The sequence below is a fragment of the Malurus melanocephalus genome, unplaced genomic scaffold (genome assembly GCF_030028575.1).
Source record: "Malurus melanocephalus ecotype Western Australia unplaced genomic scaffold, MMel_1.1 scaffold_965, whole genome shotgun sequence".
Lineage (NCBI taxonomy): Eukaryota > Metazoa > Chordata > Aves > Passeriformes > Maluridae > Malurus > Malurus melanocephalus.
The window spans coordinates 1-15851 of record NW_026624197.1 but is presented as its reverse complement, the minus strand read 5'-3'; the positions used below and the strand labels follow the sequence as shown (position 1 = coordinate 15851).

At 46.2% G+C, this 15851-nt stretch overlaps 1 protein-coding gene across 1 annotated transcript in view; it reads left to right on the top strand.

Moving 5' to 3' along the window:
* The window catches only part of ADAM9 (ADAM metallopeptidase domain 9), a 17246-nt gene extending 1433 nt beyond the window's left edge, over positions 1–15813 (top strand). The window contains exons 2-22 of the mRNA XM_057386428.1: positions 2294–2391; positions 3302–3366; positions 4242–4320; positions 5401–5477; positions 6176–6365; positions 7094–7159; positions 7575–7646; positions 8175–8344; positions 9405–9486; positions 10209–10342; positions 10554–10725; positions 10831–10923; positions 11176–11371; positions 11869–11974; positions 12395–12584; positions 13208–13288; positions 13760–13869; positions 14187–14188; positions 14531–14663; positions 15080–15182; positions 15654–15813. Of these exons, the coding sequence (XP_057242411.1) occupies positions 2294–2391; positions 3302–3366; positions 4242–4320; positions 5401–5477; positions 6176–6365; positions 7094–7159; positions 7575–7646; positions 8175–8344; positions 9405–9486; positions 10209–10342; positions 10554–10725; positions 10831–10923; positions 11176–11371; positions 11869–11974; positions 12395–12584; positions 13208–13288; positions 13760–13869; positions 14187–14188; positions 14531–14663; positions 15080–15182; positions 15654–15806 (2372 nt within the window). The 3' untranslated portion in view covers positions 15807–15813. The remainder of the gene's footprint in view (positions 1–2293; positions 2392–3301; positions 3367–4241; positions 4321–5400; positions 5478–6175; positions 6366–7093; positions 7160–7574; positions 7647–8174; positions 8345–9404; positions 9487–10208; positions 10343–10553; positions 10726–10830; positions 10924–11175; positions 11372–11868; positions 11975–12394; positions 12585–13207; positions 13289–13759; positions 13870–14186; positions 14189–14530; positions 14664–15079; positions 15183–15653) is intronic.
* Positions 15814–15851: the final 38 nt, after the last annotated feature.

Below are 15851 nucleotides of genomic sequence, written 5' to 3'. Positions count from 1 at the left end.
CTGTGTAAAACTTCTGTGTTTGTCGTGTTTTTATAGTCAGGTTTTCCCAGCTGAGGAATATACAGCTTGATACTGGTGGTTCATGCTGAGGACAGGGTATGTGCCTCTCCCCGAGGGATTCTGTGCTGGAATGTCTTTCTCTCATTCACTGTGTTGTTGCTGGTGACCAGAAATTATTAATTGAAAATTCCTGARTTACTGTATTCGCATAGTGATGTGTAACCTTAAGGGATTTGTGTGTGCGGCTTTTCCTCTCCTGTTTTGTCCATAGCATCTTGTTTGTGTCCATCCCCTTATAGCATCTTGCTTTCGGAAAAAGGAAGTTTGAACCATGACTTTGGTGTTTCCACATGTGTTGATGATTATTATTTCTCAAGCTAAAATTTAAAAGAAGGATAAGAATGTGCATTTTGCAGTTCCCTTTGTGGCCAAATGTAAAGGCAGTGATGTCTCCCAAGAGAAGGTTCCCACGGGCTCAGCTGAGTAAGCAGAGCTGACATTGAGAGCTGGTGAGATGGAGGAAGTGAGTGGGTTTGGCATGTTCAGCTCCTGTCATGGGTGAGGGAGGGATTCCTGGGACCCACAGGAGGAGTGTCCTGCTCAGATTGCTCACCTTGGCCAGAGTGGAGCAGAGCTTTACCCTGCTCCTCCTTGTCACAAGGCTCCAAGTGCACAGGATGTGGTGACAGCACCAGAGGACACGTGTGACATCCTTTCTGTGGAACAGGGGAGCTGTTGTCTYGCAGGCAAATTGGGCAGAAGGAATGGGGAGAGTCTAGACAGGAAACACTTACAGCATAGGTCTGGATTTCARCAAGGGGGAGTGAGAATTTTCTAGGAAATATTTCTGTGGAAGAGYTCTGTAACCTGATCAACATCCAGTGAAATACTGAAAGAAACTGCAGGAACTGTTCTGGCCAGGTTTAACATTACACAAATATTCCAGGTGAGCAATACATCGATAGATGAATTTGCTTGATGGTTGGTCATCTCTTTTTGCCTTCTAAGGCACAGCAGCAGAGCCAGCAAGTTTGAAGGCTGAGAGCAGGGGAGGGAGGGATGGAAAGGAAAGTCCCAGGGAGAATCCCTGTAGGAGAACAGCCAGACATTCCCAGGAGTTTTGAAGGTGTAACACCACTGAATCTTCAGCCTTTGAGGGRTGGGAGGAGCTGGGTTTGGGSTGGGSAGGGAAAGATGAGTCACATGTTCTTAGYTGTCTCCAATGCTTGGTAATTAATGGCAGCCTTTAATGAGGTGAGATAAATATGGTCATGGATGCAATTGTGTTTTTCTCTTCGGAAACAAAYCTCAATCAGTGTTGCACCCGGAAATGGGTCATCAGCACGTCACGTTCTCAGCAGTTCATGGTGCAGCTCTGGCAGCTGCCTTGGCTGGAAGGAAGAACCTGAGGACTGGAAGTCCTGGAACTGCTGGAAAATTCATTGCAAACTCCACCTGATCTTTGTTGGAGGAAGATGTGTGAGCAGATGTGTGGTTTTCTGCTGGGCTTCTCCTGTCCCTTTGGTTGGATTTTTGTTGAACTAGTCCGTGCCCTCTTTGAGGGTTGCTGGCAATGTGTGAAATGCTGAACAGGATGCTCAGCGTGGAAATAGTTTTTTTTTGGAAAGTGAGGGTTTGTGCCTGTGAGACACCTGCTGGAGACTCCTCACCCCCAAACTGGGGATGGTGAAGGAAGGGATGGAGGGCAGAAAGTGGGGRGAGAACTGTCAGAGTGTTCAGAGAGTTGAGAATTGGCCTCTTGGAGTTGTGTGCTTCCCAGAAATCCCTCCCWGTTCTGCTTAATGTGATGATTCACTTCTTTGTCTTCAACTTCCAAGCAGCTCTTGKGGAAATGTGTGGTATTCCAGGCACTGCTGAGGCTGGCTGTGCCATGGGGAAGCACAGGAGCCCCTTGAGGGGCTGCAGGGGCACTTGTGCAGCTTTGCAGCCCAGGACACCTCGTGTGACACTGTCTGGGTGTCCTTGCTGTGCTCACCTGCTTTGAAATGCTGTTCCTGCTGTTGAAGGATGGTGGTATGAGATGGGTACTGGTAAGGCAGTAACTGGAATGTGAAGATTTCAATTTGAAACTTTCTGGAAAAATGGGTGTCTTCTCTGCTGCCTGTGTGGTGTTTTCTCTGGCCCTTTACAAGGCAATCCAAGTGTGCCTTGCTCTGAGGTTTGCTCTGTGCTCTTCTGTGTGTGGACTTTTCCTGAAGCAGTGTTTTCATCCCTGTGCCTCATCCTCTTGGTTGCTTTTTCCTTTAAACAGTGTTTCTGTTTTGCTTTCCAGGTTTCCAGGACATTTCCCTGCTCACTTCCTACGAAGTTGTAACTCCACAGARATTGGGAAGAGAGCGGCGAGCGGCTTCCAACAGCTCCTCAGTAGAGGTACTGGGCACTTTGAAAGATGTTTTATTGTCTACTTCCAAATAGAATCCACCCAAARCTGACCCCAAATGCCATGGGATGGTGTCAGATTCACCTGGCAGCAGGTAAATGTCCGTGCTTGCACAAAGTGTCACCTCTGGCATTGCACAAAGTGTCACCTCTGGCATTGCTGGCAGCTGAGGCACAGGAAGCACCTCCCTCCTGCACAGGTCACAAGTTGCTGTGGTGGATTTTTGATCTGAGTGTAAAACTTGAATCATGAGAGTTGTTCAGCACTGGAATGAGCTGCAGGAAGGGTGGAGAAATCGTTATTGTGGGAGATGCTCAGAATGTGACTGGAAGAGACCCTGAGCAGCCTGGGCCAGCTCTGTGGCTGTCACTGCCTGGGGCTGGGGGTGACATCAGGCAGCCTCCAGTGACATTTGCAGCCTGCTGGAAGTGGCCACATAAATTCAGAGTGTTGGGGATGGAGCAGCTGCGTTCAGGCACCAATCCTGCCAGCACTGCAGGATCTGAGCTGCCCCAAGTGCAGTCACTGCAGCTGGGAATGGCTGCTGCAATTCCTCATCCCAGGGYTGGGAGTTCAGCTCAGCCCTTTCTGCTCCACTCCTGTTCTGTGTGCAAGGCTGGGGTGGTGCTTTGCTCACTGGAAATGTTCAGTACAAGGATTGTGCTGTCCTTTTCCAGCTCTAAATCACAACTTTACTGTGGAATGTTTAGAAGGAAGGAGTAAGAAAACCACGGTTCTATTTTGAAATAATTTCTTTCACGTGACTTTTTCCCAGTCATACAGGAAAGGATGTCAGCTTCCAGGGACAATTATAAAATAAATTTCAGCCTCATGTACCTTTGCTGGCTTTGAAGAATGTTTTATTCATTATGAGTAAAAGAAACCTTTCTTTATATTCAGGACAAGGTGTCATATGCCATTGAGATTGAGGGAAAGGAATACACGGTTCATCTAGAAAAGAACAAGTAAGTGATGAATTTATTTGAATTTTTAAATYATTCAATGTACTGTGTCCAGATGTAAGCTGCAGGTAGCACATGAATTWCCATTCCTGTGTGGGAAGTGCAGGTTCCTCCCAGATTGAGTCCCATGTCCTGGCCATCAGCCAGAGATGGTTTTGGATTTCTGCAGCCCTGGGGAACCCCTTAGAGCAGGAAGCTCCAGATTGCTCAGAGGAGACTGGGGAATCTACAACTCTTTCCATTCACAGCTAAAAATAAACAAGCAGAACTGTATTTCAAGTAAATATTTTCACTTTTGTCTGGATTTTATTTATTGTTTTAGTTTCATGTTTTTTCCTGTCTCAGTAGCACACAGACACTAATAAATGAGGAAATGGACTTTCTCTCTGAGCTCTGAATATGGAAAACTCACAGCTGATGTGGATGTTGTCTGTCTGGGGTTTTAGGGCCACTTGCAGCACCACTCGTGGTCATTTACTGCTCCAAACTGCCCCTGGACAAACTGTACAAACCCTTGGGGAGCTGCAGCTCCCACTTGTCAGGCCCTGACTCTGAAAAACGTGGGAATTCAATGGAATTGCCAGGATGGTGCTGCAGTCTCAGTCGTGGGAGACTTTCCAGTGCACTTCCTTCCTAAACTGGGGAAAATCAAACTTAGTTTGATTTTTATTAGCAGTTCTACCATTCTGGTCTCTTGAATTTTGCTGTGGAAATACACAGTTTGTTAATTTTGGAAGGGTTTCCTGTTTAATGTTTCTGTATTTAATTGCCATTAACCTATTTGTCACACTCTTGTTTAGGACAATCTTACTGCTCTGCTCCAATGTCATAGTCATTTATGAAATTCCTATTGTATTCCTTCTCCCTTTTCATTGCAGAGAACTGCTGCCCAAAGATTTCACAGTTTATACCTATGACAAGGAGGGAAAGTTGCAGCTGAAATATCCGGATGTCCAGGTAGGATTTGTCTCTTCATCCCCTCCCTGGAAGTGASTGGAACACTGAGCATCTGTGGGATGAAGGAGTAAGGGATTACAAAAGGATATTTGTATTTCTGCTGTGCCACCYTCAGAACCCACTGCTCTTTTCCTGGAGAGAATCCTCAATTTTGGATGAGGATCTAACCTATAAAAGCTCTGTATTTGCTGATGTGGAGGTGATATTCCACTGAAAGTGTGTTTGCACCTTCCTTCTGTCCCAGCAAGCTGCCTGACAGATTACCTTTGGAAATGTAGAATAAGGATAAAAAGCAGGTTGTGTGATACAAAATGCATGAGAGTTTTTCTAATGGCTTCATTCTTGGGGATCAATGCTGTTCCTTTGAAAGGGAAGTGTTAGTCWTACATGATTCATATGATCTTGTTGAAAATAGAGCACTTGAACCAAATAACTGTTTGCTTCCTAGTTGGAAGGGATTGGTTGGAGGAAAAATGCTTTTGCTGCTTGAGTTTACAAAAGTCACACTCGCTTTAAAGGATTAGCACATGCCCTCTGTGCTTTCTGCATTCCTCACTGAGACACAGGTGGCAAAATCTGTGTTCTAGACCCTGTGTCAGAGTCCAGAAATGCCCTTGGCAGAGAAAATGGAGTGTATTTGCCCTGTGCTACCCCTTGTCTGCTTTCCAAAACATGCACATACAGAATGCACAGTGAAGTTTGGCATCTGTGAAAGCTGAAGAGGGCTGTGGATGACACCAGAAAGCTCTGACCACACAGCCCCAGCTGGCACAAATGGCAGCTGTAGATCTTCTTCTGCTGCAGAGAGGTGACAGACAAGCCAGAACTTTCTGCCAAAAGACTGAAGAGAAATTTGGCTCAAATCTGTAGGGAGGGGCTGGCCATGAAATATTTGAGACAGGGTGGAGGACAGAACAGGAGAGGGAAAGCCTGGATCAAGTTAAGAAATGCAGCTGTGATAAATTTAACTTAATGTTGTGTTGTTGGGTTGTAATCACTGCTGGTGAGTGGCAGGGGCTGCTCTGGGTGTGCAGGTACACCTGAACCACATGTGTAACTCAGCTCTCTTTTCCTGTGCAGGATCACTGCCATTTCCAGGGCTACGTGGAGGGGACCCTGCATTCCCTGGTGGCTCTCAGCACCTGCTCAGGCCTCAGGTAGCACAACTCATGCTTTGTGTGCCACTGTCACTGCAGCTGCTGAGCCCAAACCCATTCTCTGGTTTAAACTGTGGCTCAGGCAGTCAGGAGTCACTGGCTGCACTCAGCTGCCCTGGTGCTGCTGTCCTGTGACAGCTTTTATTCCAGGAGTTCACAGATATTGGAAGTACCATCAAATAACTCATTAATGCCATTTGTTGCCAGAGTGCACTGAGTTGGTTTTGATGCATATTTGGTTTATTTGCTAACGTGCACAGATGGTCATGACAACTGTACCTAGTGCAGAAATCAAAACTTGAACACAAAATTGGCTCTAAAGTTTGTGCACCTCAAGTTTGATTGGAATGGTTTTCTACTTTGGGCTAATTGCTTTATCTTCTGGGCCACTGATTTTTTGCAAGGCCATGCCAGAAATGAGAATGGCAATAGTGTATTTGAATTAAAGGATTTCTGCTTAAGACTGTGATGTAATTCCTGTATTGCAGAGTCTGAGATGTTTAATTTAATGCATTTGTAAGGCCCCACTCAGTGAAAGGCTACTGCCAGGCCTAAAGTGAAGTGTGTTGCTTTGCAAGAACTGAGGTATAGGCAGGCTTTGGTTATCCAAGAATAACTGTTCCTTTGTTTAGCTGTAAAACTTCTGTGTAACTGTCCTCTGCTCAGTGCTGGATTTCTCACACRCTGCCATATTTTAGGGGTTTGGTGACAATAGATAATGTCACCTATGGGATTGAGCCCATGGATTCCTCGTCTGCCTCTAAACACATTTTATATCGACTGGATAATGTGAAGARAGAGCCCACAACGTGTGGAGTGAATGCTGAAGGCCAGGAAGGAGAGCACACAGAGGAAAATCTCCATCCCAGTATGAGCCAGCTGCTGCGGGTRAGTCCTGCCCAGTTCCCCATCAGGGGTTTTGTGAGTTCACTTCAGAGTAGGGAAGCAGCTTATCAGATTTCCTGGGGCTTAGCACATACCTCAAGGTTTATGATTTGGGGAGTTCCTGCACTGCTGGAAAACCCAGTTCTTACCCAAAGCACTGCATTTTCCTCCTGCTTCTGCACATGGCAGTGAGGTGGGGGCAGCTGCTCAGGATATTCCTGGGCTTTTTTGTGGGACTTTAAGGGCAAGAACACGACCCTTATGGAGAGGCTCATTAACACAGTGCTGCATCAGGAGCCAGGAGAATATTGTGGTGTTTACTCCATCCTCCTCCCCATCACAACAGCAGTGTGGTGTGAAGGTCCCCATTGTCCTTCAAGGACTGTCTGTTGAGGAGGAAGATTGCAGTCAAAGCAGAAGAATGGAAAATCTTGTGCTTCACTTCAATCTTTTTACCCCTTTATAAAAGCATGTGTTGTCTTTCCAAAGCAACCTGTGCASTGGTCCCTTGCTTTTGAGACAGAAGAAGTCTTTGTGCAGCTGAGGTTTAGTGTAAAACACAGAAATTGTTGTTATATTGGATTACACTGCTTGGGTTTGGCACTGGGTGCTTTGGGTGTGTCTGAAACCACTGGTGGCATCAAGTGAAATATAACAATGTCATGAGGGTTTTTTTTTGTTTACACTTGAATTAATTAATCTGAAATTGTCTGTAACTTTTTTTTCCCCAGAGTAAAAGGGCCGTCCTGCACCAGACAAGATACGTGGAGCTGTTCATAGTTGTGGATAAAGAGAAGGTGGGAGTTGTGTGTGGCTTTCCTTTTTTTTCCCTTTTTTTTTCCCCCCTTTGGAGAGGGCCTGGAAAACCCTCAGGCTTCATTACTCCCAAGTGGATTTTTGAAAAACACTTAATGCTTAATCCAGGCTGTGCAAATATGCCACCCTAGAAGTGGATAACCATGTGSTGTGCAATCCTCCTCAGAAAAGGAGGAAAGCAGCAGACATGGAGAGGTTCTGTCAGCAAGGAATCTCGWAGCTCACTGTAAAAACTGCCTTTGCTGTTGTTTTTGGAATATCACACTGCTGAGCAACAGCAGTGAGGATGCTGATGTTAGAATCATCTTGGAGATTTGGAGACAGGCAAAATGTTCTGTTCCTTTTTCTGACTCTTGTCTTTGTCTCTTTGTGAGATGAAGTCTCTTTGTCTTGCAGTTTGAAGATTTTGGGAAGAGTGAAACAGAAGTAAGAGAACACATGGTGCAGCTGGCAAACTTCCTTGACAGTGTGAGTGTGAGGATTGTTGTGTGCTGCAGCCCTGCTGCCTTTTGGAAATGTTCACCTGGGGTCTGTTATGGTACCACTTTGGGGAATGCATCACCATGGGAGCTTTTCCATCCCAAAATTCATCTTATCCACCTTGAGAATTAGTTTAGGGARCTCCTCCAACCTGCAGTACATCCARTGAGTGACAGGAYAGRTGGTTGCAATTATTGTCATGCTTMTGTCTGTGTAAAGGTTAGAGAAAAAACATGTCTACAATTCTAATATTTCACATTATATTTGTATATTTGTCAGGATTGAGGCTTCTTTTTATTTCTCTTTGGTATTGTCTTACAATGTAGGCGTTTAAGCATTGATCCTTTAGCCTAAATCACAGGGAAGATGCATTCTGGTGGTTGCAATTTTGTACTAGCTATGAAAAGAAAATCAAACCCACACAGAAAAGGTGGATACTTGCAATAATATCTACAGCAGCAGGCCACTTGTTTTTGTCTGAAGATATGAATAAATATTTCTCTTTTTTCTCCCCAGATGTATGTTATGTTGAACATCCGCATCGTGCTGGTTGGTCTGGAGATCTGGAAGCATGAAAACATCATCAGCACRGATGGAGGGGCTGGGGATGTGCTGGCAAATTTTGTACAGTGGCGAGAGAAGAACCTCGTGCTGCGGCGGAGACACGACAGTGCCCAGTTTGTCCTGTGAGTCCCAGTCCTTCCCTTTGGKCCCGAGAAACTCCTTCTGCAGTGCTTTGTGTCTTGTGAAAACATTCCAAATCAAGTGAAGAATTTTCTGCACTCTTTGATTTCAGTGTCCTCTGACAGATGTTTTGCTAAATAACACATTTTTTTCCTGATCCCACATATTCTAAAATGTCCTGTGTTGTATTGTGTAAAGCTTCAGATAGTCCTCTGTCATATTGCAACAGGTTGAACTTGTGAGCCCAGAGCCTTTTTCACTTGAAAATAAGCACAAACCTGTTGTGGAGTGTTTTATTTTAGTGGAGAAAAAGTTCTTTCTGCAGTTGGTATCCAGAAGCCAGAGATGTGYTTTGAGTTTGGCATGGGATGTTAGTCTGTCCTGAAGCAATCCCAGAGTTTCCTGAGCTGTTCCTGCCCCTTCCAGGACCCGTGTCCTGTGCCCTTCCTGCTCCTGCAGATAATGCAGCCCTTGGGAAGTGACTGCCCAGAGCAGGGGAAGAGCAGAGGTGAGAGTGCAGCTCAGAATCCCTCCCTTCCTCTGGGAGCTGGGAACCTCCTCCTCTGGACAGCACAGCAGTGATAGAGGCAAATGGCTGAGAAAATACTCATTTTGGCAGTTGTTTTATATGAAATAAAATGCTGTGTATTGTGCTGTGGCACTTAACCTTTATGAATAAAATAAAGAGTAATGAAAAGGAAGTTGACAAAGGAAGAAATCCTCCTTTATGGAGTTGTCCATAGCAGAAAGGCAGATGAAGCCAATTGACCCAAGTTATTTTAAGGTTGAGCCATTGAGCTCTTTATATGCAGAAGGACAATGTGGAAGAGGCTTTCTCTGCAAACACTTGTCTTAAATTAACAGAACAAACAAATCTTGAGCAGAAAGCAAAACTGGTGCATTTGTGCCTGCAGCCAGTAGCAGTGCTCCTGAGTGAAAAATGCTCCTTGGAAAGCTGCAGCAGCAGGGTTTGTGCCCCACAGAAAGGAATTGTGTGCTGATGTGGGCTCTGTGTGTCTGTACAAACAGATGATGGCCTTTCCTTTCTCTCCATGACTGTAGGAAGAAGGGTTTTGGTGGCACAGCTGGAATGGCCTAYGTGGGAACAGTGTGCTCCAAGAGCCATGCAGGAGGCATCAACGTGGTGAGATTTCTTTAGTGATCTCTGAATGGGATTGAGATCAGAGCTGGGCACTCTGAAAGTCTTCCTGGAAGTGCAGAGTCTTTCTTAACAAAGCTGAAGTGGCTTCTATGTTGTCCTCAGCAATTTCTGACACTTTCAGGATATCTGGATCACAACTTCTCTGTAGTCTTCTGCTCAGCTTCCCCTCTCCTCTGTGCAGCACTCATGCAAAAGGGAGAGGATTACTCTGGGTAGTTTTAAGCATTTCTGCCTCAGAAGTATGTGGGATCTCTGGGTGTTTGCAAACCTGTCCTGTGCTGTCTGAGCTGCAGCTGTGACCTCCCTGAGCAGTGCTGTGTTTTATATGGAATTGCAGAGCCTTAATGAGCTGAGCTGCTGGCCCCAAATAACTGGCAATCCCAGCAATCTGATTYCTTTGGACTGGTGACAGAAGTGCTGGAATGTGCACATTTCAGGAGAGTTGGGCTGGTGTGGAGAGTTCTGATTTTTGTGTTAATGTTGCAGCTGCTCTGGAAAGTGGAGGTTGTTGGGTAGTGTCCCAGAAAGGTTTCTCTGAGGGCTCTTCTTGCTCAGTAAATTCCATGCACTTGGTTKGAAATCCAGCACAGTTGGTCTGAGAATGCTGATAATGTAGAGACAGAACAGCAAAAGCATCTCCTTTGCATATTGACTTTGTCAATATGAGCTCTCTGCTGACTGCCATCTGTTTCACTCCTGTGCAGTTTGGAAGGATCAGTATCCAGATGTTTGCATCCATCATGGCTCATGAGCTTGGCCATAACCTGGGGATGAACCACGATGATGAACGTGTCTGTCACTGTGGGGCGAGCAGCTGCATTATGAGCTCTGGAGCATCGTAAGTGGCAGACTGAGGGAAGGCAAAGCAGGGTCAAAATGCCCCAGCCACGTGCTTTGTTTATATGGATTACTTTCATCTTCAAATTCCCCTTTCAAATAGYCATGTAGTGCTTGTGATGAGGAAAGCAAACATTCCCCTTATTCTGCAAACAGGGGGGATGCTTGTAGGCTGGCTTACTGTAAAGCTCAGCTCATTTTCTCCATTGCAGGGGATCGAGGAACTTCAGCAGCTGCAGTGCAGAAGACTTTGAGAAGCTGACACTCAACAAAGGTGGGAGCTGCCTGCTCAACGTTCCCAAGCCTGATGAGACCTACAGTGTCCCGTACTGTGGGAACAAGCTGGTGGATGCTGGGGAAGAGTGTGACTGTGGCTCACCAAAGGTTTGTAGCTGTGTGTGTTCCCAGTGATGCCTTGTGCCCCTCACCCAGAGGGGTCTGAATGTGACAGAGGAGATTTGGTGGCATTCAGAGCATTTCTGTCCCCAGGAATGTGAAAGTGATCCGTGCTGTGAGCCAGGAACTTGCAGACTCCGMTCTGGTGCTGAGTGTGCCTATGGTGACTGCTGCAAAAACTGCCAGGTGAGAGACTTCAGTGCTGTTTGGGAGCTGAGGAGAGCTTTGGCTTGGACAGTGCATGTGTGAGAGAGAGTTGTCCTGCAGATCAGTCCCTTGAGACAGTGCATGTGTGAGAGAGAGTTGTCCTGCAGATCAGTCCCTCACTGGGTTGTACATGGGTCAGGTGCAGTGTCTGTCTTTGCTGTGAAGGTGCAGTGTCTCTTTGCTGTCAGGTTCCTGTTTCCTGATGCACTTTTCTCTCCCCTCTGTCTGTAGCTCCTCCCTGGAGGCACCGAGTGTCGGGCGAGCACCAACGAGTGTGACCTCCCGGAGTTCTGCAATGGCACCTCTCAGTTCTGCCAGCCYGACTTCACCGTGCAGAACGGGCACCCCTGCCACAACCAGGAGGCTTACTGCTACAACGGCGTGTGCCAGTACTATGATGCACAGTGCCAGGATATCTTTGGCTCCAGTAAGGAAGAGCATAGTGTTACAGTCCTTCTAAGAGTTGTAACTAAAGAGTACATTAGGTTTATTTCATTATTTATTTATTATTAGCAGATTTACTTGCTTTTCTGTAACAAAGACCAGTTGGCTTTGGCAGAGGATTTGAGCCAGTGGTGGTTATGGTTTTGCCTTCATGTATTCCTCCTGTATTGCACTTAGTGGTGTGCTGGGGATTCAAGTAATTTTGCTCTCGTACAGTGGGGTTTCTGCTCTATAGGGCTGTAAAGAATTATCAAATGTTAGAATTGGCTCAGGTTAAGTAACCATTTTTCTCTGCTTGAACTTGGAACCTTGTAATTCTGATGTGGCCTTTTTAGTGTTTTGATCAAGTTGCTAAGCTCATGGCTGCATGGCAAATACTTGGTGTAGCAGGGTAGTTGCTCTGGGTGYAGGAGATGCTGTGTGATGTTTCTGTGCCTGGGTAACATGCTCCTCTCTCTGGGGATGGGCTGTTGTTTGCAGAAGCCAGAGCAGCCCCTAACATTTGCTTTGCTGAAGTGAATTCCAAGGGGGACAGATTTGGCAACTGTGGTTTCCATGGCCATGACTACAAGAARTGTTCCAGCTGGTGAGTTGAGCCCAGTGCCCTGGGAAGCTCTGAAATGCATTGTTTGGAATCTGTATTTGGGTGCTGTGCTGTCAGTTTGGGATGTTGTAGTGGGTGCACAGGGGAGGGGTGCAGGGCTGTGGTGTGAAGAGTGTGTTCCACATCTCCCACTGTGGGTTGTGTTTATCCTAARTGTTCACATACAGGAAGATGTGTAGCAAATCATCATGTTTTCYTTAATGTAGAGATTCCAACAGCTTAATGAAAGAAGGGATAAACTACTCTAGCAGCACTGGAATGAGGCCCACTTCAGTTTTATTTGTCAAGTTGCTTCAATTTTGTTTTCAAGTAGTATCTTCCAGTAGAAAGGGAAGATAGTATCAAACACATGGTAGTCTTGTTCTCAGAATAAATTCAAGTGTTCCTGTGTTGCTGTTGTAGGAATGCCATGTGTGGGAAGCTACAGTGTGAAAATGTGAAAGCCATGCCTGTGTTTGGAATCAAGCCTGCTATTATCCAAACTCCCATCAGAAACACCACCACGTACTGCTGGGGGGTGGATTTCCAGCTGGGCTCTGATGTCCCGGACCCAGGAATGGTGAATGAAGGCACCAAGTGTGGTAATGGAAAGGTAATTGAAAATTAGGAAGTGGTATCCTAATGTAATAATTTGGGGTGGTCATGGGAATAAAATTTTCAGCTGCATTGTTTCATGAATAGTTWTGACCATTATTTTTTTATGCCTGTAGTTAATGTAAACTAAACAAGTCCATTGATTCCCCCAGTGCTGCACTGCATGTGCATCAAACATTTAATGAGCCTTTCATTTGTAGGTGAAGCGAAAGAAATTGAGTTTGAGAGCCCGAATCTTTGCTCTGTCAATGAGCAGGAAGGGCTAGGCCCACACAAACGCCTTGAAGACAGCTTTCAATTAAAATCCAACTCAACTAAAAAGTGCAGTGGCTTAGCTGTAGCAGAGGAATGTACATTCCACATGTCCTTACTGGGCACAATTTAATTGCTGTTCCTTTACATTCAGACTGCAGACAAAAGGCTCCAGYGCCAGCTCAGCCCCATGCTGAGAGGCCTTTTGTGGAGCAGAGTTTCTGCAGAGTTGGGATTTCTCAGTGAGAGTGTGAGAGGCTTTGTGGCAGCAAGCACAGCATGGCTGTGGAGCTGGGAGCAGGGATATGGGGAGGCAAGGGGGCTCTGAAATCCCATCTCCCCTCATCTGTGTTCATCTCTGTTCCCCAGATCTGCAGACACTTCCAGTGTGTGAGTGCCTCTGTCCTCAACTATGATTGTGACGTGGAGAGGCAGTGCCACGGGCATGGGGTAAGCAGGGAAGAGAGGCAGCAAGTTTTAAAATGGTGATTAGTAATTGCTTTTCTGTTTTGTCRAACTGTAGAACTCTCTATAAAATACCTCTAAGCAAGAAAGTCTGTAGCAGTGTCAAAGAAATCTTTGCCAAAAYTCTCTGCCAGGCTAGAATTCCCAATTCCAGTATTACTAATGAAATTTGACACTGYGTCTCACAATAAAAAAAAGAAGCCAAGCAAAAGCCATAGTGTGTAAGCTGTTGGGATAGCTAATCCTTGGAAGCTCTTCCTGAGCAGGGCTGTGCATGCTCAGTCATGTGAAATCTTGGGCTGCCTGGCCAAGGACTGTTTGGAATTTGCATGAGTAACTGGGTAAAGCTCTCCAGGCTGAGCAGTACAAGGGACAGAACAGGCTGTTGTGGCTGCTGCATGCAGATTTAAATGCATGGAAATGAAAGTTCCTGAGTGCTCRTGTTTTGGAACACAGGTGTGCAACAACAACAGGAACTGCCACTGTGAAGCAGGCTGGGCCCCCCCTCACTGTGACACCAAAGGCTACGGAGGCAGCGTGGACAGTGGCCCTCCCTACAATGGCAAGTGGCTGTGACAGCTGGGGCTGCCAGGGGCTGGCCCAGTGTGTCAGGGAACTTTGGGGATGGCTCTGCCCTAGGTTTCATTGCCAAAGAATTCTGGCAGAGCTTTTCTGCTCCAGGTGTTGCACTTCTCTTGAGATACTGAGGTAGGGATCTGTAGGGATCACCATGGAACAAAGATCTTCTTGGGCTTCTCTGTGTCTGGACTGGGAGGGGAAGTCCCAGTGAAGGGAAGCACAATTCCTTCATGAGACAAAGCTGTTTGACAGAGCTGGGAGGCTTACTTTGCTCACTGAGAGTTTGAAGCAGTAGTTGGAGAAGAGGTAGATTTAAGATCAGACCAAAAGGCAGAAGCTCTGTTTTCTTTTCTCGTAAGATCTTTAGTAACGAAACATTACAGTAATGAAAGATGAGGATTGATCTCCTAATTCAACATGGTGTTGCAGCCCAAGGTATCATGATATGTACAGCTCTAAAGATAAACAGAACAGAATCTATTTGGGCACATATCTTGCAGAGCCACTGGATTCTCTTTGTTTTTTTTTCTGTGAAAAATGGAATACAGTTATCGAATCATTCCTACCAAATATTCAGTGTTATTATGAGTGAGGTGGTGGTAATACCACGTAAGACTCATTTCTTCTCATGGTTTTGTCCCCTCACAGACWCCTCGCTGCGCAACGGGCTGCTTGTGTTCTTTTTCCTGGTCCTCCCRCTCCTCATAGCTGCTGCCCTGGCCTTTGCCAAGAGAGACAGGCTGAAGAGATGCTTCAGGAGGTTGAGGTCCCGCTGCCATTCGTGAGTGTCTTCTCCTTTCTGCCCTTTGAATAGTCTGGATATTCATTTACATGAGTGCCAAAGTGTGGAGGATGTCCCCGTCCCAGGATGTCAGGTGAAGGCCCCTGCATCCAATGGCACATGTGGCTTGCCCTGACAATGACAAAAAAGATACATTTATCCCAAATCTGTTTAGTTTTATGTTTGTTCTCATGTGTGGGTGATAGRCTTTACATTTTTGGGTCCCATCTTTTTATAACGGGGCAAAGGGAAGCTGCTGGAATCCTGAACAGAAAGAGGGTGGTTGTTTTTTTTTAAATTTGTGGTAAATATTATCTTCCTGACACKTGATATATGCTAAGATGGTATAAATGCAGCTGTCAGGTTCCCAGTGCCCGGGTTATGTGCTCACACAGCCCATATCCATCGGATTTCAGGTCACTTCAGTCACCTCCTCCCCGGCCAGACTCTGAACCCAGGGAYTACCAGCAGAGAGGCTTCTCCCACGGCATGCCTTATGCTCCGAGAGCTGTACCCATGGTAGGAATCATCGACTTTCCCTTTCTCTATTTGTTACTCTGTTTGTTTCCTAAGGGTTGTGTGGGGAACTGCTCAGTTTCCCAGTTTTAGCTTTGTCCCAGGCTGTGCTTGCCTTGACAAGCAGCTCTCACCTGCTTTGCTGCTTCCTTTTCCTCATGCTGGAGTTCCCACCCCACACGAGAAGGGGAGCACACCTGCCAGCTCTCAGYCCTTGTCAGAGCAGTTGTTTTCCTCTGAAAGCCACAGCCAGCCAAAGCACACTCCCAGAATAAAACAAATGTTCTTGTGATCAGCCTTTCTGTGTTTTGCAAAATCCAGCACTTCCCAGGCTGCTGTTGCTTCTTCCTGCTGAATTTCTCAGAGGAAAGAGCAACTCCGACATTGTCAAGCAAGTGTCACTTATTTAGTGACACAAATATTTTGATTCCCTMTGTGCAATYTGTGAACACTCTGGTTATATTTTCYTTGTAGGATATGCATCCGAACACGTTTCCTGTGCCAGCTTACCCAGTTAACCCGCACCCTCAGCAGGCTTTCCAGCAGCCCTACTACCCCCCGCAGTACCCGCTGCAGCAGCCGCAGAGGGTGCCCAGCAGGTCAGTGAGTTACTGCAAATGCTATTGACCGTGGCACTGATGGCATTTATTGTCCTGTCCTTCTGGGGTGTTC